This window comes from Dermacentor albipictus, chromosome 6 (genome assembly GCF_038994185.2).
Source record: "Dermacentor albipictus isolate Rhodes 1998 colony chromosome 6, USDA_Dalb.pri_finalv2, whole genome shotgun sequence".
NCBI lineage: Eukaryota > Metazoa > Arthropoda > Arachnida > Ixodida > Ixodidae > Dermacentor > Dermacentor albipictus.
The window spans coordinates 35,017,913-35,036,342 of NC_091826.1; the positions used below are offsets into that span (position 1 = coordinate 35,017,913).

At 46.8% G+C, this 18,430-nt stretch overlaps 1 protein-coding gene across 4 annotated transcripts in view; it reads left to right on the forward strand.

The window, feature by feature from the left end:
• The first annotated feature begins 924 nt into the window (after positions 1-924).
• The window catches only part of LOC139060987 (uncharacterized), a 34,593-nt gene continuing 17,087 nt past the window's right edge, over positions 925-18,430 (forward strand). The window contains exons 1-2 of one of the 4 annotated variants that reach the window (XR_011515125.1): positions 925-1,051; positions 15,409-16,374. Coding sequence is in view for 1 of the 4 variants with exons in the window: in XM_070540352.1 (XP_070396453.1) it covers positions 1,613-1,668; positions 15,409-16,374 (1,022 nt within the window). In the remaining 3 variants the exon portion in view is untranslated. Of the gene's footprint in view, positions 1,096-1,392; positions 1,669-15,408; positions 16,375-18,430 lie in introns of those variants that run through there. The other 3 variants (XR_011515124.1, XR_011515123.1, XM_070540352.1) reach the window with 3 other exon arrangements.

Below are 18,430 nucleotides of genomic sequence, written 5' to 3' on the forward strand. Positions count from 1 at the left end.
TTGTATTTGTTTATTCCTCATGAAATAAAGGGAGAAATTTCAGGCGCAAACACCCCCAGATTTTCTCTCTCGCACCCGCTGAAACGACTGGCCAATCCCGTGGACTGGCGTTTCCTCTAATGACCGTCTCGTCTCATGAAATCCCTGTGTTGCTGTGCTACTGCTAGGGTACAGTGAACTATATAAAGCTTACTGTAGCTAAGGTTTGTGCTAGCGTGTGATGCTAGCGCTAGGTTTCAACGCACGTATAGTTATAAGTCGTTTCAATAGACGGCACCGGCTGTTCTAGTGGAGGAATGAATTTACCGTGGGAAGTATGGGAAGTGCAACGCCGGGCCACCGGCAATGAGTCAAGTGGCCAGCCAACACACGTGCTGACGCTCCGCTCGTTTCGCTGTCACAAAAACCTGTTGCGCGGGCCGTCTTCGACGGGAAACTTCCTGAGGATTCTGCAACATTCTGGGCTAGAATTTTCAAGTTTAAAAATGCCATGGGGGAAAAGCCCTACCAGGAACTTGCATTGTATGCACTAGCATGTCTTTCTTGCCTAGTGTCGAATGCAGTGGTGGAGCGTGTCTTCAGTCAGGTCACGCATGTTAAGACGAAGTACAGGAACAAAATGTCGCTGAAAACTTTGGATACCATTGTACTAATTCGCACAACGTTTACCTCCAGAGAGCGGTGTTGCGCGAAGTTCACTATCACAGACGATATGCTACGCAGGTTTCGTTCAGGCATCTACGATGCTCCAAGGGATGATTAAAAGCTTCTCATCGTGATTTTATATAAATAATAAGATGAGTGCTAGACGAATGTTAATTCTTGGTCATTTTTCTGCATTCGGCAATTTTATTTTCTGGTGAAATCTGGGGAAATTTTAGCGAGTTTCTGGTGTCGTGCCGACTTTCCAATCTGGCAACGCTGGGCGGCCGTGCTTTTTATTCTATGAAGAGTTCGGCGCCCATGGCGGAGTAGGCTTGCTTGCGGTGGACCTTCCAGCTCTACCCAAGAAACCGGCCTGATCTACTTCAAGCTGCTTTCCGCCGCTTGTGTACGTTTTGCGTTTACTAGCTTCAGCGTGTAGCATTCCATTGCGTAAGTACTCTCCATTCTTGCTTTGCGTTGACGCCGCTTCCAGGCCCCTTGGGCTCGCTGCGTAGCCGTAAATACAATCGCCTGATCATAAAGCGGCGCTCTGAGCCGCTTATGCTCGGTGCTATTCAATTTAGCGATCCATTTCGTATTTCATTCTTTTCACCCTTCGTCATAATAGCTCGAGCGGCGCCGTTGCCGGGATCGGCCACTTGGCGCGATGTACGATAAAGAAAACAACGGGTTGTGCTCTCTCACATCTGTGCAGCTGTTGTTCCGTAATTTATGGCTCACGCGCTCTGAGGGATTAACACGTTCGAAAACGCTGCCGCCATTTGCGCCCCATCTGTGTTTGCTCGGTGCTCGCGTGTACCGATAACCGTTGTTTTTAACAAGCGCAGCAGAAGGCGCCTCGTTACGGACGTGTTACGTTTTTCCGTCTTCAAATTCGGCAACATTTGTGTGGGGGCGTGCCGAAATTTGTGTAGCCTGCTCCCGATTCTCACGTGCCAGACGACGAATGATACCGACGAAGCGTCGCGTGCTCACCGCACGTTTGGCGAAGCCGACCACAAGGTTAGTGTTGCCCGATAAGGCGCGACGCCGGGCCGACGTAGGCCCCCACGTATTCCCCGGTTTTTGGTGGTTTGTCACCTTAAGGACCTTTTCCTTCCTGCCTAGGTCATATTTCAACCCCGTGCCCTCCCTCTCCTGCACCACCGACTGTTGTTTGAGGCCGGCCTCTTCCTTGGCAATCGATCTCTCTTGCGATCTTAGGCGAGTTCTGTGTGCGTAGCCGAGCGTACTGTTTATAGCACGTAATGAATTTTGTCCCATCACCTCTTCTCTCAGCGTCCCTCTCGAAAAAAAAATTTTGACGATTTGGCTGCGCCAACCGCGGAATATCGTGCGGAAGCACATTTTCCTCTACCAAATTAGCCATTTCCTTGCACCAAGTTAAGCATTTCTAGGCCGTTGTTTGACTGGATGCTAAATAAGTACTTTGCAGTTGCAATTTTGTCGTTAAACTGTTGTTTTATTGTACACATGATATGCATAGTCATTCATACTAGGTTGCATAATGCACACAGGCCTGGTTCTTCAGTAGACACAGGAAGTGGAGGAGGATTGCAGACTGGCACGATGACTGTTTTATGGTTTCACACTGTACTGGCTGGTGTTCGTTCTAGAGCTGCCTTCACACTTGCATGAAGGGTATGTGAGGGGAAATCGTGTGCTCCGCTATTCGCAACTTTCACGGCCATAGGGGGGGCACCACCTTAAATCCAACATGGCTATCTGAGAGATTAAGAACTAGAGCAGTCGGTGCAGTGCTGCGGTCTTGCTCAGTGACGTGTTGTTTTGCGTCATGTTCAAATGTCTCGTCAGTTTACACGCCCGCTGTTGTTAGCCTGCGTAATGGCTAACATTGGGCTAGCAGAACGCAAGATACGAAGCCTGCTTGAAGGCGAGGAAGTCCTAAACTCTGGTCATCTTGTGTGCTGCAACATAAAAGTGTGCATGTTGACGTCTGTGACTGTTGAAGGCCTTTGCATACAAACATCGCTGCTTCGAAGCAAACCACACGAGCTCTGGTTTGCTTTATCGCGACAATGTTATAAAGAGAAGTGACCGTGCTTTCTCTTTACTGTTCTATTAATTCGACTGCTTTGAATGGGCACCATGAACTTTTATACGGTGTGGTGCTCTCTGCAAGTTGTTACTTCGACCGCTTGAGTACGCCGCCATGTGGAGAAAAATCTTCCCGGTGTTTCGCGACCCAAGTTCTTTACATCAACGGTGTGGAAAGCAGCCTTAAAGCAGCATATTGTGAGCGAAAATTTTTTGTCTAGTTATCCCTGCCTGTGTTCACAAAGCTGGGTGTTGAACACGAGAAGTAAACAAAAACCCATATCTGACTGCTTTTGCGAGCTGATACGATAACCGTTCACTCTTGTAATTTAGTTATTGTGCTTTATGCGTGCTGTGCAAGCTACAGTCTTGAGTTAGTTTTACAGCCTGCGTCAGTCCTACTGCGTCTTATCTGTAGACAGATCAAGCGATACATAGCCAATATTTACTGGTCCGTAGCAATGCTCGCTTCATTCTTCCAGTTATCTTTATAAAATAATATACACACAAATCAGCTGAGGGTTCACTGCACGAACACTGCGCAGTAGTGTAACATTTGTTGGACTAGGATTTGTCACCTTACGGGTGCAGTAATGCGCGCCTGTGGACACGTTGCAGCCGTGCATCGAAGTGGCAGACGACGACAAACACGAGTTACAGGTCCCTCTACGTCCGGGTCACTTTGCTTCAATGCACAAATGGGAAACTTGTCTCTCTGTTCGAAAATGGTGAACTGTCAAGCCGGCGTTACAGAGCACGAACGCATGAGCGAGAACAAAAAATTTTGAAGCAGGTACAAGGCTCATGGAGAATGTTTGCACTCCGACGTAGTCGCGAAGGCATGAGTGGCAAAAACGCAAGCATCAACCATCCTACAACACATTTGAGTTAAGAGTGTGCATTATTTCTTTCCCTGTACATAATATAGTGCTATGCCTGCGTCTTTATGGAGGTGCATCTATTCGCGATTTCAAGTGCCCGGAATCGTCACTCATCTGTCGTATTCCAAAAAAAGTCCTGCAGCATGAAGTGCGCACTGTAAACCTTCATTGCTTCTGGGACAGCTTTGCCGATCCGCAGCTTCATAACCAATTTCTTCCTCATGGACGCAACCGGTGGGAATGAGTGAAGTCTCGCATCACCTACTGCATAACTTTTCCATTGCGGCACACAGCAAATACGGTTACGTCTATGTTTGCTCATTCTGAGCACGTTAAGTGTCCTTCGGGATCCCGCGGGAGCTTTAAATGCGTTATACCATCAACCAAAAGTGAAGGAAAAGTGTAGATAACACCAGTACGCTACGCGAATGGGCAGCAGCTAGTGGCGAGTATAATCTTTAGATTGTTTCCAGCCGCCGCAGCACGACTGCGCCACTGTCTGTGAAAGTTGCGAATACAGTTGAGCGGAGGAAGCTGGACAGGCTTGAGTGGATATTTATACCCGCTGCTCACAGTGTACACAAAGGCACTCTAATTTGGGCAAGTGAAGACTTGTTTGTTCTACACACCTTAAATAAAGAGAATTGTTTACCGTCGGTAAAGGCCACAGCCAAGGTGTTTCATACATGGGGGCCATGATGCATTGCAAGTCCTTGCACCACAGTCTGTCGTGCACAGAGCATGCAAAGCTGAACAGGTTGTTGAAGTCCCACTTGAAGGTGGTCGTTGCCAAAGACAGACATTCCTCGGCCTGGCGATGCTGGTATGCAATGTTCGCAGCCAGTCGGGTTTGACGCTGTACATCTGTTTCAGCAGTGTGCTTGGCACACTTGTGCAATCTATCATTCTCCAATGGCTTCTATCATTCTTCTGCAGTTTTGTTGCTGCACTTCAGTGCCATGAATCGCCATGATTGCTGCAGTCGCGATCATTTGACCACGTCTTTGTTGGTTGACTACTGCTGCCTCTGTCGTTGAGCTTGTTGTTTGCTGCGCTTGATGTGACAAATTTCTTCCTTAGACATTTCCGACAATGATCCCAATTCACTTTTCATATTTATTTCACACATGTGCATGTGAAATGCGTATATGAAGAGGCTTCACACAGATGGAGGTGAAATCTAGGTTGGTAGGCTAGTAGCTCCTTTGCACTAAAACCGAAGTTCACTTGAAACTTTTAATGGCAATTATGCATATCGTAAATGGGTCTTCTCGTAATACCATCCATTGCTTGATCTGTTGTACAACTTGTCACTTAGCAGGAAAAATAATGCATTCTAAAGCACTCTAAAGCAACCACTTTGGAGTGTTCAGCTCAGTCAGTCATATTGTTTTGTTAGCTGAATTGTCTGCAGCAGATGTTGTTCCTGCCTTATCTCGTCAAAAACTATCGAAACGAGCATGGTGGATGCCTCGCTTCCAAATTTATTGTAACTAAGAAGGGGTGCCTTGAGGCTCAATACTTGAACAACTATTATTCTTGCTATATATAAATTCTAATTGCCTTTCTGAAACTGAAGCTTTCTTATGCACAGATGCCAGAACACTTGCTGCTGACTGGAATGAAACACTGATCTGTGGAACATTTTACCTGGTGCCAAAACTACTGTCTTAACAAGAACCCTTCTAAAATGTTGTTCCATTCCAGTCTTAAAAGCTTACTCAAGCCAATTTACCAATAAGTCAATTCATTCTTGCCACTTTATCATTTATGCTACTACTGAGTGCTCATTGCTGGGTGTATCTCAGCCATGGCGCAGTGGGTAAGGCACTTAGCTCCGCTTCGGGGAGTGCGTAGTTCGATCCCACTGCTGGACACCCACTGGTTTAAAGATGTGCCCAAGCAGCCGCCCGGCCAGTTGTCCAGCACTCTAGGGCACTTTGCTTTTGAGTGTTTGGTGTTTTGGTGTTTTGAAATTTAAAAAAAAGTATTGGAAGAATACTTGCATTTATGAATAGTGACTATTCGATTTGAAGACCGAATCACATAGGAAATTAATCAATTATTTGCAAGTTTCAAATATTCAAACACCCCTACAAATTATTACCAATTAAGGAATTCAAATGTAATCTTTCAACCTCCTTGTTCAAGGCACCTAAGAATCTTTCCTGTGAACTTTTTGTTGGGGTTTTCTTATTTACACCAACCATATTTGCTGCTAGCAATATTTTCTTACCAATGGTGTGAATTAAATACAGGAACAGAACTGCATGCTTCTCAGCAGTAACGTTTTAGGATGACCTGCGATTATATCTTAATCTCCAGTTGTATGGGCTTTTAAACAAGTATGACTTCTTTTTCTGCTAGGTGGCTAACTTCTAATGTATGTTGCATTACATTCTATTGTTACTGCAATACTTACACTTTTTAATGTTGCCAATATTTAAGGGGGGACGCGGGTCTTGAAATCGCGAAAAATGGTCAAAAATGGCAATTTTCAAAAATTGCGTTTTTGAAGTCTTTAATGTCCCAACTATGCCTCTACAAAATATTATGGCGCAATTCCTACTCAAAGTATAAAATAAACGGTAATTTATAAACGTCGGTGAGCCGAAATTGAACGCCAAGCGCGAAGATTTGCCTCATTTTCAAGCTGCCGTAGCTCCGCGCGACGCGTACCGATCGGCGCCATCTTGGTCTCGTTTGAAAGCTGGTTTCCCGCTCTCCATTCTGGCGCCCCTCGGCACGCTGTTGACCCTCGTGCAGCGGAGGGATTGGCACCCGTTCTCAAGCGGGAAATCGTCGCGAGACAGCCGCTGATTGGGTGAACCGGGCGCCTCCTCGAGGCGCAGCCCTCTGATTGGCCGTGACGTATGCTTCGCCTTCCGCGGCCGCGTTGTCCGACTCCTTCACGTCGTCTGCTTTCGCCTGCACGCACGTCATTTTTCGAGCTCCTCTTTGTTTCCTAGTATTTTTCGTTCTGCCTTTTTCTTTATCGTTCTTCTAGATATTTTGGCTATTGGGTCGCTTCTTTTAACCACGAATTTCTTGCTTTTGCGTGCCTGGTGGCTTTGTTCCGCGTGTCACGATGGTGCGAGACGCGCGCTTGAAAGCAAGCACGCGAAAAGCAGTCGGCAAAAAGAGACGCGCATGGAATAAGAACAGTGCTACATCGTCGAGAACTACAGCTTCGGTGATGCCGCAAGCTGCTGTGCCCTTGGTGGATGCGGCAGGACTGAGCTCGCCAACAACAGCTTCGCCGGTGGATGCGGCTGAACAAACCCCGTCGACGCTAGCTTCGCCTGTGGACGCGGCTGGACAGTGCCGATCAGTGTCAACTTCGTTAACGCAAGTCTGTGCAGTGCCGGTGGATGCGCCTGGACTAAGCCCGTCGAAAATGCCAACTTTTGAGACGCTGCAAGTCGCTTCGGATTCCGTGTCGTCGGAAGCGGCTGAGCCGGCTGACCTAAGCCTAACGTTGACTTCGGCGTTTCCGCACGCCGCTTCGGTGCCGACGGACGCGGCTGAACCGAGCTCGCGTGCTCAACGCTTCGACACGGTGTTTTTCACGGAGGCGGAGTGCGCGGGGCGCGAAAATTACGCAGACAACATTAAAACTTCATTGGCGAAGCAGTCCGCGACTTCCCGCAAGTTCGAGCTAATGAACGTCGGCACAGCAAGTGAAGATGACGATCGCGGCACAGAGTACATCATCGTTGATCTCTCAGTGCTAAAGAAGATGTTTGTGTCCACAAGCTGCAGCAAGTGTGGGATGACCACTCTCCAACTCGCAAAGTGCAGTGAGAGAGAATACGGCCTAGCAGTGAAGTTGGAGCTCACATGCTCAAATTGCGATTTCGCCGAGCGGCACTTCTCGTCGCCACGAGTGCCCGGGAAATCCAACATCACGCCCTTTGAAGTCAATTTGCGGGCAATGAAGGGAATTCAAAGTATAGGCAAGGGAGCGACTGCCCTAGCAGATTTTTGTGCCACCATGAACCTCTCTCACCGAGGACTTCACCACAAGACTTTCAGGGGGCATATGGACACCATGGTGAAAGCTTGCCAGGCAGTAGCTACTGCTACAGAAGCAGCAAGCGTCAAAGTGGTGAAGGACATGTACAAGAACTTCCTGAATCCACCAGGAAATGTAGATGTCATATTTGATGGCACATGGAAGACACGTGGTCACAATTCAAATATTGCAGTAGGCTGCATCATAGAGCTATACACTGGCCTAGTACTGGACCATGTTGTGCTCTCGAGGTACTGTCGTGGGTGCCAAGGGGCACCTGATCCCAGTGATGATGGGTACGGTGACTGGGCTGTGAACCACAAGTGCATGAAAAACATCGACTGCAATGCCGGCCGGATGGAGACTGAAGCAGCTATCATTTTGTTCAACAGGTCTCTGGAAAAAAATGGGTTGCGGTACACAACTATACTTTCTGATGGTGATAGCCGCACCTTTCATGCATTGACCTCAGGAGAAGTGTATGGATATATATCCATTGAAAAGAAAGACTGCTTGAACCATGTCCACAAGCGGATGGGGACGGCTCTTCGCAACTTGGTGGAGAAGAAGAAGGCACAAGGAGAATCTCTTGGCGGAAAGGGCAACCTCACCCAAGATAAGATAAAGAAAATTACAAACTACTATGGGTATGCCTTGCGGAGCCACAGCCACGACGTTGCAGGCATGAAAAAGGCAGTGCATGCCACGCTGTTGCACATGACCTCGACAGATGAAGCCCCAGACCACAGTTGCTGTCCTCAAGGGGTTGATTCGTGGTGTGCCTTCAATCGTGCTTTGGCGAACCAAGTGGAGCCGTCACCACACAAAAACCCTCTGCCAGGCCACGTTCGCACTGCTCTTGAGCCAATATTTGCAAGGCTGGGCGACGAGGCCCTCTTGGAGCGCTGCAAAGATGGCATGACACAGAACGCCATTGAGTGCCTACACTCTGTCATTTGGAGCCAAAGCTCCAAGAACACGCATGACTCTTTGCTGGCTGTTGAAAGAGCTGTTGCAGAAGCAGTTTCTCGCTTCAACCAAGGAATGGCAGCAACCAGCAGAGCTGTTGCAGCACAGCTTGGTTACAGTCCTGGGAGCTGCCTCATTCGTAGGAGCCTTGAGAAAGATAAACAGAGGCTGTGCAGGTCTGATAAAAGTCACACCAACGCTGAAAAGGTGAAGAAGAGGATGGCCAAGAAACACAAGCCTGACAGAACCCAGGACTACTGCCCAGGACTTTTGTGAATGTGTGGCAGATTCATAGAAAATAGCAGGTGACTTTTTGAGCTTTTTTTTTTGTCAAAGGCCAACGCAATACAGAAGTTTTCACAATCTTTACATGAACAGATTTCTGTGAGTTTGGTGTTATTGTGTTCAGTAATGACTGGGCTGCATGCTAAAGCATTAAATTTTTCCATGTGATAGGTAAACAAAAGTGGCAGAGTAAGCAAAACTTTGAATGCAATTTTCTCAGCTTTGCTTTTTTGATCAAATGCCTTTGCCTTACGGAACTTTTCATAATGTTTGCATCAACTGATTTTATTGAATTAGGTATCATTTTTTTCAGTGAAACCTCAGCTGCATCCTAAAGCTTTCCATTTTTCATTAAACCAAATAGACTAGCAATTAGGTCAGGTGTAAGCTAATTACTCCTGCATTGTTTTTTTCTTCCTACTTTGATATTCATTCATGACCTATATGATGACTTTTTAAAAATTTCTTTAGCTTTAGGATGTGCAGTAGGTCCTTGGAAATGACAGCTATTCTTTAAAACTAGTTTTTTCAATTAAGAAATTACCATAATGGCCCGTAACAAAAGACCTATGTGGGATCAGTTATTTTGCGATATCTTCATTTCTAAATGAGATATATCAAATCTGAATATATATTTGGAATCAGCATTGAAAGATATATCTGCATGCGAATTTTCAGGAAGATACGTTAAGAAATAAAAAAAAAGTTTTCAAGACCCTCATCCCCCCTTAATTTATTTGTGGTAGTGCCCATGAACAGCTCTAGAAAGGGCCTTAGAAAGGGCGTTCTATATCTAATCACAAATGGTGCATTTGTGATTAGATATAGAACGGGAAAAAAAGCCAATGAAGCAAAAAAGAAACTAATCAAATAGAGGTACAAGAAAGCATTAAAAAATTAATTAAAAGCAAATGCAGAAATCGATCGGAGCAGACAAGAGAGCTCAAAATGTCGTGATCACTACGCAAGTTATTCTGTTTGGTTAGAATGCATGTTGTGGTGCCTCTGACTTCATTGTCTGGTATTTTAATATGGTAATGACAGTGGAGAGGGAAGTTAATTATGTTTAATTTAAATGTAGGCGCGGGTGCATTGGCATGCTGCCTGCTCTTGCGCTTGCACACTACATGACAACTTCAGTTAAAAGGACTCTCTATGTCCACCGCCTTGGTCGTGAGCAAGGCTGGCTGACACTCACAAGGCTATTGCACCAAAGAAACGCCAAGGAAAATGGCAGGTGGTCTGGCACCACAGTAGCTCAATATGTACAACACTGCAAAAGTGTCGCAGTAATGTTTATCTCCATATAGACAAAGAAATGGCAGTGGTTGTGTAATGTAGCTATTTATGACATGGCTTATACAGTGCCAATAGCTTAAAAGGGCTCATAATGGCAACTGCTGCGAAATATGTGGAAGCCCTGAGGAAATGAAGAGACTAGGCACATATAGTATGTGTAAGCTGTAACGACAGGTGGAGATTGATAGGCTCGTGGCCATGTGTAGCGTGTGATGTGACACTACCGGGCGTGTAGGCATTGTTGCTTAAAGAAAAAAAAAGTGTTGTGTATTCAGAAAGGAACAACTCAAGGAAAAAAATTGTAATTGCAGGCAAAAAATAATTTTGGGTGAAAAGCAAGTGCTCTTGACAATTAAAGTGTGTACTGTATTTGTGAAATGAAATGCGACTTGGAAACGTCTAAGTGGAACGCGTCATGCGTGTAGGAATGAGCGAATATTTGAAATTTCGAATGTGAACTCCTTTAGAAATCGCTATTTGATTTGTCGAGCATTCATTTCTGTTTGGATATATAGAATAATGCCTAGTAAAAGTCTACTACAAGGAGGTAACATGCAAGCCGTGACATTCTTGAACAGTTTAAATTGCAAGATAGCTGTGGTTGTTGCACAGAGGCACCAGCTTCTGGCCTGGAGCATGGGGTAGATAACTTCTGCTTGATAATTTTCAGACATTCAATAAAGATGCATCACCTTTAGGCCACCATATGAATGTCACCTTGATTTAGACTAAGCAGTTTATCATCTGAACAATCTCACCATGGTTGCAATCAACAAAAGGATCTGGTGACATGGTGTTTTTGTATTTTGTTACTGGCATCATCATGGTGCACTGCATACATTTAATTTGTTTTGAATTTACAAGCCCTTATGTTAACCCATGGTCCAGTTGTGAATGGAGTTACATGTATCAAGTCACTTAAGGGGGGATGCTAGGCTCAAGAGTCAACTTTTGAACTACTGCATCAATTTTTATCAAATTTTCAGCGACTGTTTATAATGTGCTCATTAGAATATATTCAAAGTTTCAATGCGCTAGCTCAAACAGACAAAAAGTTATAGCTCTCATATTCAGCAATCATGTGTCTCAGCTTAGGAAAACTATCATTCCAAAAATAATGGAGATATATCAACTGTTTGTAATTAGATATCTTCTAGATGGTTCATAGTGCAAGATAAGACCGCTCGCATGCTTTTTATGCAATTTCTGTAAAAATGTCATCAATCTAAAAACAAAGTTCAATTTTTTTGTTGTCATTACATGTCAGACATCTCAAAATATTTTCTGTTAGAAACTATTTAGCACCCTAAAAAGTATCTTATCTTGTTCCTGAGAAAATTTCAGTCTAGAAACCACCTTGAAAGCATCTTTTGGCAATGTAGTTTAGAAATGATTGTTTTCCTAACGGTTTTGTTTCCCCAAAATGTGCAAACTCAGAAAAATGAGTTCAAAGATTTGAGAACATGCTATTTTATTTTGTGGTAAAAAAAAATTAATCAAAGTGCCCTGCTCCATAGGTCTGGCCCTCATCTTCAACGCGACGCTGTTCTGTGGCAATTGCTTCAAGCCTTCTTTTCTTTTTCTCAACTTTAGAGCTGTCCATCGCCCTTGCCTTCGCTCGGGCAATGCTTTGATGGGTTGCTTGTTGGACGTGCTTCATCGTCTGGACTCCATGTTCTAGTTCCAGCTTGTCAAATACTCTCTTGATGCCACGTGCACCCTCATTAAATTCTAGTACAGCCAAGGCTGCTGCAGTCTCCACGGTTCTCAGGGATGCGAATTGGGTCTTCGGGCACTTCTTCCACACTAGCGCATTGAAAGACTCGTTTGCATTCTGTGCCTGCATTCTTGAGCATCGTGCAAGGAGCTCTGGCTTACTAAGCCGGTTGTAGAGAGGCACAAGCTCTTTGGCAACGTCTCTGCTGAAAGCTGGACGATGGGGTCTTGGCACTGATGGCTTACCAGCTTCAACTAGGGCTTTGTGCCGATTGTAGTGACACCATGAGTCCTCACCATGTGGACAAGCGTCATGTCGTGGGACTTCGTCCGTCGAGTAGGAGTGAAAAAGTGTCGCAAATACTCCTCGTTGCATTTTTGTCACATCTGGAGCATTTTCTTTCAGGGCAGATGCATAGTAAGCAGTGAGTTTTTTTACCACGCTTTGCGTCAGCTTCCCCTTGCCTCCTAGACCTTTCGTCGTTTTCTTTAGTTTTTCAATTCCAGCATAAACACGTTTTGCGACATGATTTATGCAGTCTTCCTTCACAATCTCTTTATCATACAGCTGCAGGCTGGAGACATGCAGGAATGATTTGCTGTCGCCATCACAGAGCACTGTGGTGTATTGCATGTTGTGAAGCTCCTTAGAGCGACTGAATATTATGCCTGCAGCTTCAACTTCCATGGCATTCGACGATCCACTGAAGTTCTTCTGGCAGACCTCACTGTGTGCTTTTTTCCAATCTTGATGTCCATCTTCACCTTCTTTGGGACCATAGTTGCAGCCATGGCAATAGTTGCATTGCACAGCAAAATCCAGCACCAACCCAGTTTCCAGCTCGATAGCAATGCCGAGCCCAAAGTGTGAGGTGTGGCCGCGTTTATGCCAAGTTCCGTCATAACTTACACACACGTCCAAAAGTTGAGTGGAGCCAGCAACGGAGTTGATTGCCCTCACAGCGGCTCCGGCTTCGCGCATGACATCAGATGCAGCTTCCATAGCGGCTCTGTGCACCTTCTCCGATACTGTCTGGTATGTATTGTGGTGCATGGGCATTGGCGCGTCCATACCCGCAAAAAAGTTTGCCATGGTTTTGTAGTTCATGCCGCAGTTATGGCTTGCAACCACGAGGCGCAATGAAAGCTCAGGCTGCCGACTGGACTTCACAGGTGGAGCATGTGGTGGACATGCCACCACGACTGGACATGCCACGACTGGACTTCACAGGTGGACTCACAGGTGGAGACTTCACCACACCATCTACACATCACGACAAACTCCAGATTCACACCCGCACCGATTTCTTCCAAGTCCAACGACTGTCCGTGACAATGCGGGCACAGAAGCGATGTTACCACCGCCTTGATGGCTGTAACTTTTACAAAACGGTAGCCGCTGGGCTCCGGCGTTACCTCGCTTTCGTCGGCAGGACCCTGGAAAAGTAGCGCGACCTTCCTTTCAAATGTCGTCAATTGGCACTCACCACCATCAGCAGAACCAGTAGACATTTCCATAGGTGACGAACCACCAGCTTGTAGGGTTCGCATCAGCCGCCGGCAGCGGGCTTGGGCTTGGCGAACGCACAGGCAGACGCTCACTTGCTGGCGGTCGCCCAGTGCTGTTTAGGCCTCTCGCTTTCGTCGTGCGTTTTCGCTTCCCGAAGCTTTTCTGTGTCGAAGCCTTCGTTGCGGGCATCTTCGGGTCACACCACCGGCCACCCGATGATCGCAATAAGCTCACAGAAGGAAGATATAGCAACGCATAGCAAGCGTCGAGCGCAACCAAAGCAGGAACGACTCCAAATGGCGCGAAAACAGCGTTGGGTGGTCACGTGGTACATTTCCGCCAATCCGAGCTCCTGTTTCGGTTTGCCACCTAGCGCTCGTCCTGTCTGCTCCTTTCTGTGTCCGTGTTTCACTTCGCGCTAGAAGCCAATATCATGTTACCGTACCAACTCGCCCAGCTGTCTATCCTTTTGCATTACAGCTCCTGTTTTGGTTTCTGTGGCCAGTAATATGCCTTTCTTTTTTAGTTCTTCGATAGTTGCCTTGCATAGTCTCGATGGAAAGTATTCCGTCACTAAACAGCGCGAAAAACAAACTTTCTATCACAGGCATTCACTTCACGTTCGGTTTTTTGCCCGCACCGCGGCCGCGTCTTGAAAAGAGCGTTCACAGACGCCTTCGACGGCAAATGCGCCCCACCGCGTCGTGAAAAAAATTCATTTTCTTCTTTTCTACTTCTCCGATAACAACCAAACCTGGTGAGAATATTCTTCATTAAACCAGCAATCCAAAACAACTCAAGCTTTAAAACACATTTTTTTTTCCGAAAATCGGTATTTTAGCCCCGCATCCCCCCTTAAATAAGCCTTCTTTTTCTTTACCATACGGACTTCTATGCGCCCTTTATTTACACTTATAGATATGGAATATTTGGAGTTTGATTCACTTGGAAAATTCCACCGTTTAAACACCCGTACATACACTGGGAGTCCAATGTCACACCAGTATGTACAGGGGGTCCACTGCTGAAGGAAATACTTTTGCAGTGCCCTTACATGCTTCCACTGCCACTTGCAGCTAGGGTGCCAGAAAAGAGAGAGCCACACATTTGAGTCTTCCCTTTAACAGTGGACCACACTGTTAAACCAGGTGGTCATGAAATCTGGTGTGGGCTCTTATATAACCACACGATCCCAGATTATGCCATTTGTCATACAAACTGGAAAGGGTGGATATGATAGTGTGCATTTTACTTTCCTTATCTAAATTGATGCATTTCATTCTGTGCGCATAGTACGCAGACTTCAATATGTGCACATGGCAACAAGGGTGTCTATTAGTAGCAGTTCGCGAGCACATAAGTGCTAAGAACATGTATCTAGGCCAGTTGTTGTATGACAGTAAATCAGGACAACCTCGTGCGAACCAGATGGTTACAACAACAATACACAGGCAGGATGGGTGCTGTCCTGTCTGTGTGTATTGCTATTGGGATTGTCTGGTTTGCGCAAGATTCTTCCCATTTTATTGGTGTTTGCTGCAGACATTGTGATAAAAGCACAGCTACCTGTGTCAGGGGATAGTGCTTCTGCTTGATGTCATTAAACTGAGCAAAGCAGTACGTAGTGGTAAAAACTGCTGACAAGAATAAAGACATGCTAATAGTACCGAGCACTCCATTCAATGCAAAGTCATCCTGTACAGGTTTACCAGGTTGACATTGGTTCACAGCAGACTGTCGCCCTATGTCATTTCTTGTACCTTCCTGTGCCGAATTAAAAGTAAAATTTTGTGTGCGGTTGGATAAAACGGTGCTTACCTCTTGTGATTTGAGGTAGCAACTTATCATCTGCAATAAAATCACGTGCACCTAGTAGTTGTCAGTCCTAGCTAGACCCATATTTCATTGTTTCACCCACTGCAGTATTGCCACTGCCTGTCTTCATGGGTCCAAGCAGGACTGTTGCATCGTGTTGTGCCAACTTACCTATTTCCTACTTATTTCTGCAGGATGCCTAACCCAAGCTTTGCACCCCGTGGTCGAGGTGGGTATCCACCCCGTGGAGGACTGCGCACTCGTGGCTCGACCGGATTCCGGACTCCAGGAATGAGACCTACTGCTTCCAGAGTTGGCTCCACGACTGGTTTTCGGTCTGCGGGCTTTCGCAACTCCTTTAGGCCTAGAGCCCCATCAGTTGCTCCTAGAACTGGCTTGCAGGCCCCGAGGATGACATCTCCACACTCAGGCAGGTCTTCAGAAGCAGCCTACGGGCCTCCCATCAATGCAGGTGCTCCTCCTGGCATGGGTGGAGCTGGTGACGCGGATGAGCGAGGAGCGCCGCGAAAGCCAGTTGCACATTCTGTCAGCACATGGACGGTGCAGATCGGAGAAGTGCCCATCTCGTACATCTCGCGGGAGAAGTGGAGGGAGCAGTGCCGCCCCGAAAAGGGCATGCGGCCCGACATGATCGACGAGCCGTTCCGGGGCTGCACCCTGCAGGACAGGCACCCCAACGAGCCCAAAGCCTCGTACACAGAGCAGGAGATGCGTAACCTCTGCCCCACCTGCGGCACTCTGGTGATCCACTGGGAAACCCACAAGCAGGGAAAGCTGCACCGCGAGCGATCCAAGGCCAGAGAGTCCAACAGCCACGCGCCGGGACCAACGCAGCAGGATGTCGTAGCTGCACTACGCGTGCTCCAGGCCACGCGACCTGACATCATCGCGGCCTCCCTTGCCGCCAGTTCACCCAACTTGCTCGCATCTCTCAGCAACAACGGCGGGAACAGAGTGTCGCCTCCGCCCGAAAGGATGAGGCGAGGCCCCCGGTCTAGGTCTCCGTCGCCGGACAGGAAGCGACATTCCACCCGATGGGAGCCAGCGGACCATTATGACCGCTATGACGAGGCTGCCCGAGCTCCAGCTCGTACGGGTGTCCCCAAGGGTGCACCTTCCAGGGCTGGTCCTGGGCCAATGTGAGGATCACGTATTATATTTATTTTTGTCTTTGTGTTTGCAGGCTCTTGAAGTTTGCAGCAGCGATCCTGCCAATGTCTGCAGGTTTTGCAAACGCAGCACCCAAGTTGTGCACTCAAAATCGGCATGCAACTTCGAAATGCTATGGAGGCCTGTCCACCTACACGTGGTCACTGGTTTCCTTCGCCATAATTTTGAACACTCTCCCAAGGACAGCATCGTACTGAACCATTTTTGATCTCGTGGATCAGTCATTTGATACCTTGGGATTACTTCTTTAGCCATCCATCTGCATCAAAAGGTCAAGGCCAAGTCACTATGTCGTGTAGGCATTCTGCCCACTAACTAGAGATCTTGTCTGGCACATGCCAAGTTATCCCAGCAGGGGTGACAGCTAATTACTACGGATGTTTCACGAAATCTTTATGCGATGAATGCAAACTACTGATGGCAACTGCAAGTTGCTGCTTGGGGCTTTTCAAGTACGTCTCTTCACTAGTCGTTCGTGCTGCCTTTCAGATGTCATGCATTAGTGACACCTGCTGGTGGTCATGACTTGGTGCTTTGTGGGGATGACTCCTTTGTGGGTTTGACTCCCAGCTGCAGTGACTGCATTCTGACAATGTATAATGCAAGCATGCTCATGTACTTAGATTTAAGCTTGGGTTAAAAAAACTCCAGGTTGTTACAAGTCATTTCAAGCCCGTGACTGTGCTCTGACTGACAGGCTTTGGACTGTTGAGCAGCACGAGCATTGCGATTCACCTAGCAGTACGAAAGGCTGGTTGACAGTTATCGAAGACCAATGGCTGTTCCAGTGAAGTCACTGCTCATCTTTCAGGATGGTTTGTTGATTTGCAAGTTGACTCTATGTTTGAGCATTGTTGCCACAGTGGCCCATAGTTATTAATGAGGTGACTTGACAGTTTCGTTGTCACACAAGAAACAGTGGTGTTTCTCCTGCTTGCTTTGCTCCTGTTTGAAGCTCCACAGTTCAGCGAGGCTTTGGCCATACATTATATTTGGATAGAAGTTAGGGTCAACAAAAGGAGAATCCCATTATGGCCATTTGTTGGATGCACATGGCCCTGTCGTTGCCTCATGCACTACCGATTCTTCGGGGGAACAAAGGTAGCCTGGAGTGCACTGAACAAGAAAGAAGAAAGCCATGCTGCTGTGCTGCTTCCATTAATTCACTGTGCAAAAAGGGTATTATCACTGACAACATCAAATTGACAACAAATCACAGACCTGAATCTATTAGTGTACGCAGGAGCTCCACAATCCATACACATGTGGCCAGTTGTCGGATGCATGGCCAATCATCGCTACATGCACTCTATTATTCGGAGAAAATAGGCCGGGAAAGGGAAGAAGGAAGCCACAGCCAAATGCTGCAAGGAATTCAGGAGCCCATTGTTGCCAACAATTTGGAGTGGTCCATGTTCTTTGGAGACAAAAAATTTCACTGACGATTACGATGCTCCCTAATGCGAAATTTAAGCGCAGCTCTATACGCTTTCGTTTTGCAATGTATTGGCTGGCACGGACAATCTATCTCGTGCGGCACGTTACAGACGGAGTGAATTCTGGTGCGACTGCCTCGGTAATCAGGAGATGACTAGGCAGTGCATGGGTGACACATGGATGCGATTCAACGCAGCTGTTGCAGACAGACCTCCACTCATGCAACTGTTTGTTTCCATATGCCGTATTTACACGAGTGTAAGTCGACTGGAATGTAAGTCAACCCCCCCATATCGTGTGACAGGAAAAAAAAGAGAGAGAGCATACCCGAGGGCACATTTGATAACGAAAATTTATTAGTAGCTGACATGGTCACTGGACTACTCATCTTCACTAGTGCTGCCATCGTCATCGTTGCTACGGGGTCCCACAGCGCGTCGTCGTCCCGCGAGATTTCACATTTAGCAAACGACCACACCACATCTTGTGGAACAGCAGCTCACGCCGAATGCACCCAACCACACGCAGCCGTCAGGGAGGCTCTTTTGACAGGTCTGGTTGGCGTAATTTCGCGGTCTTCTGCCACCA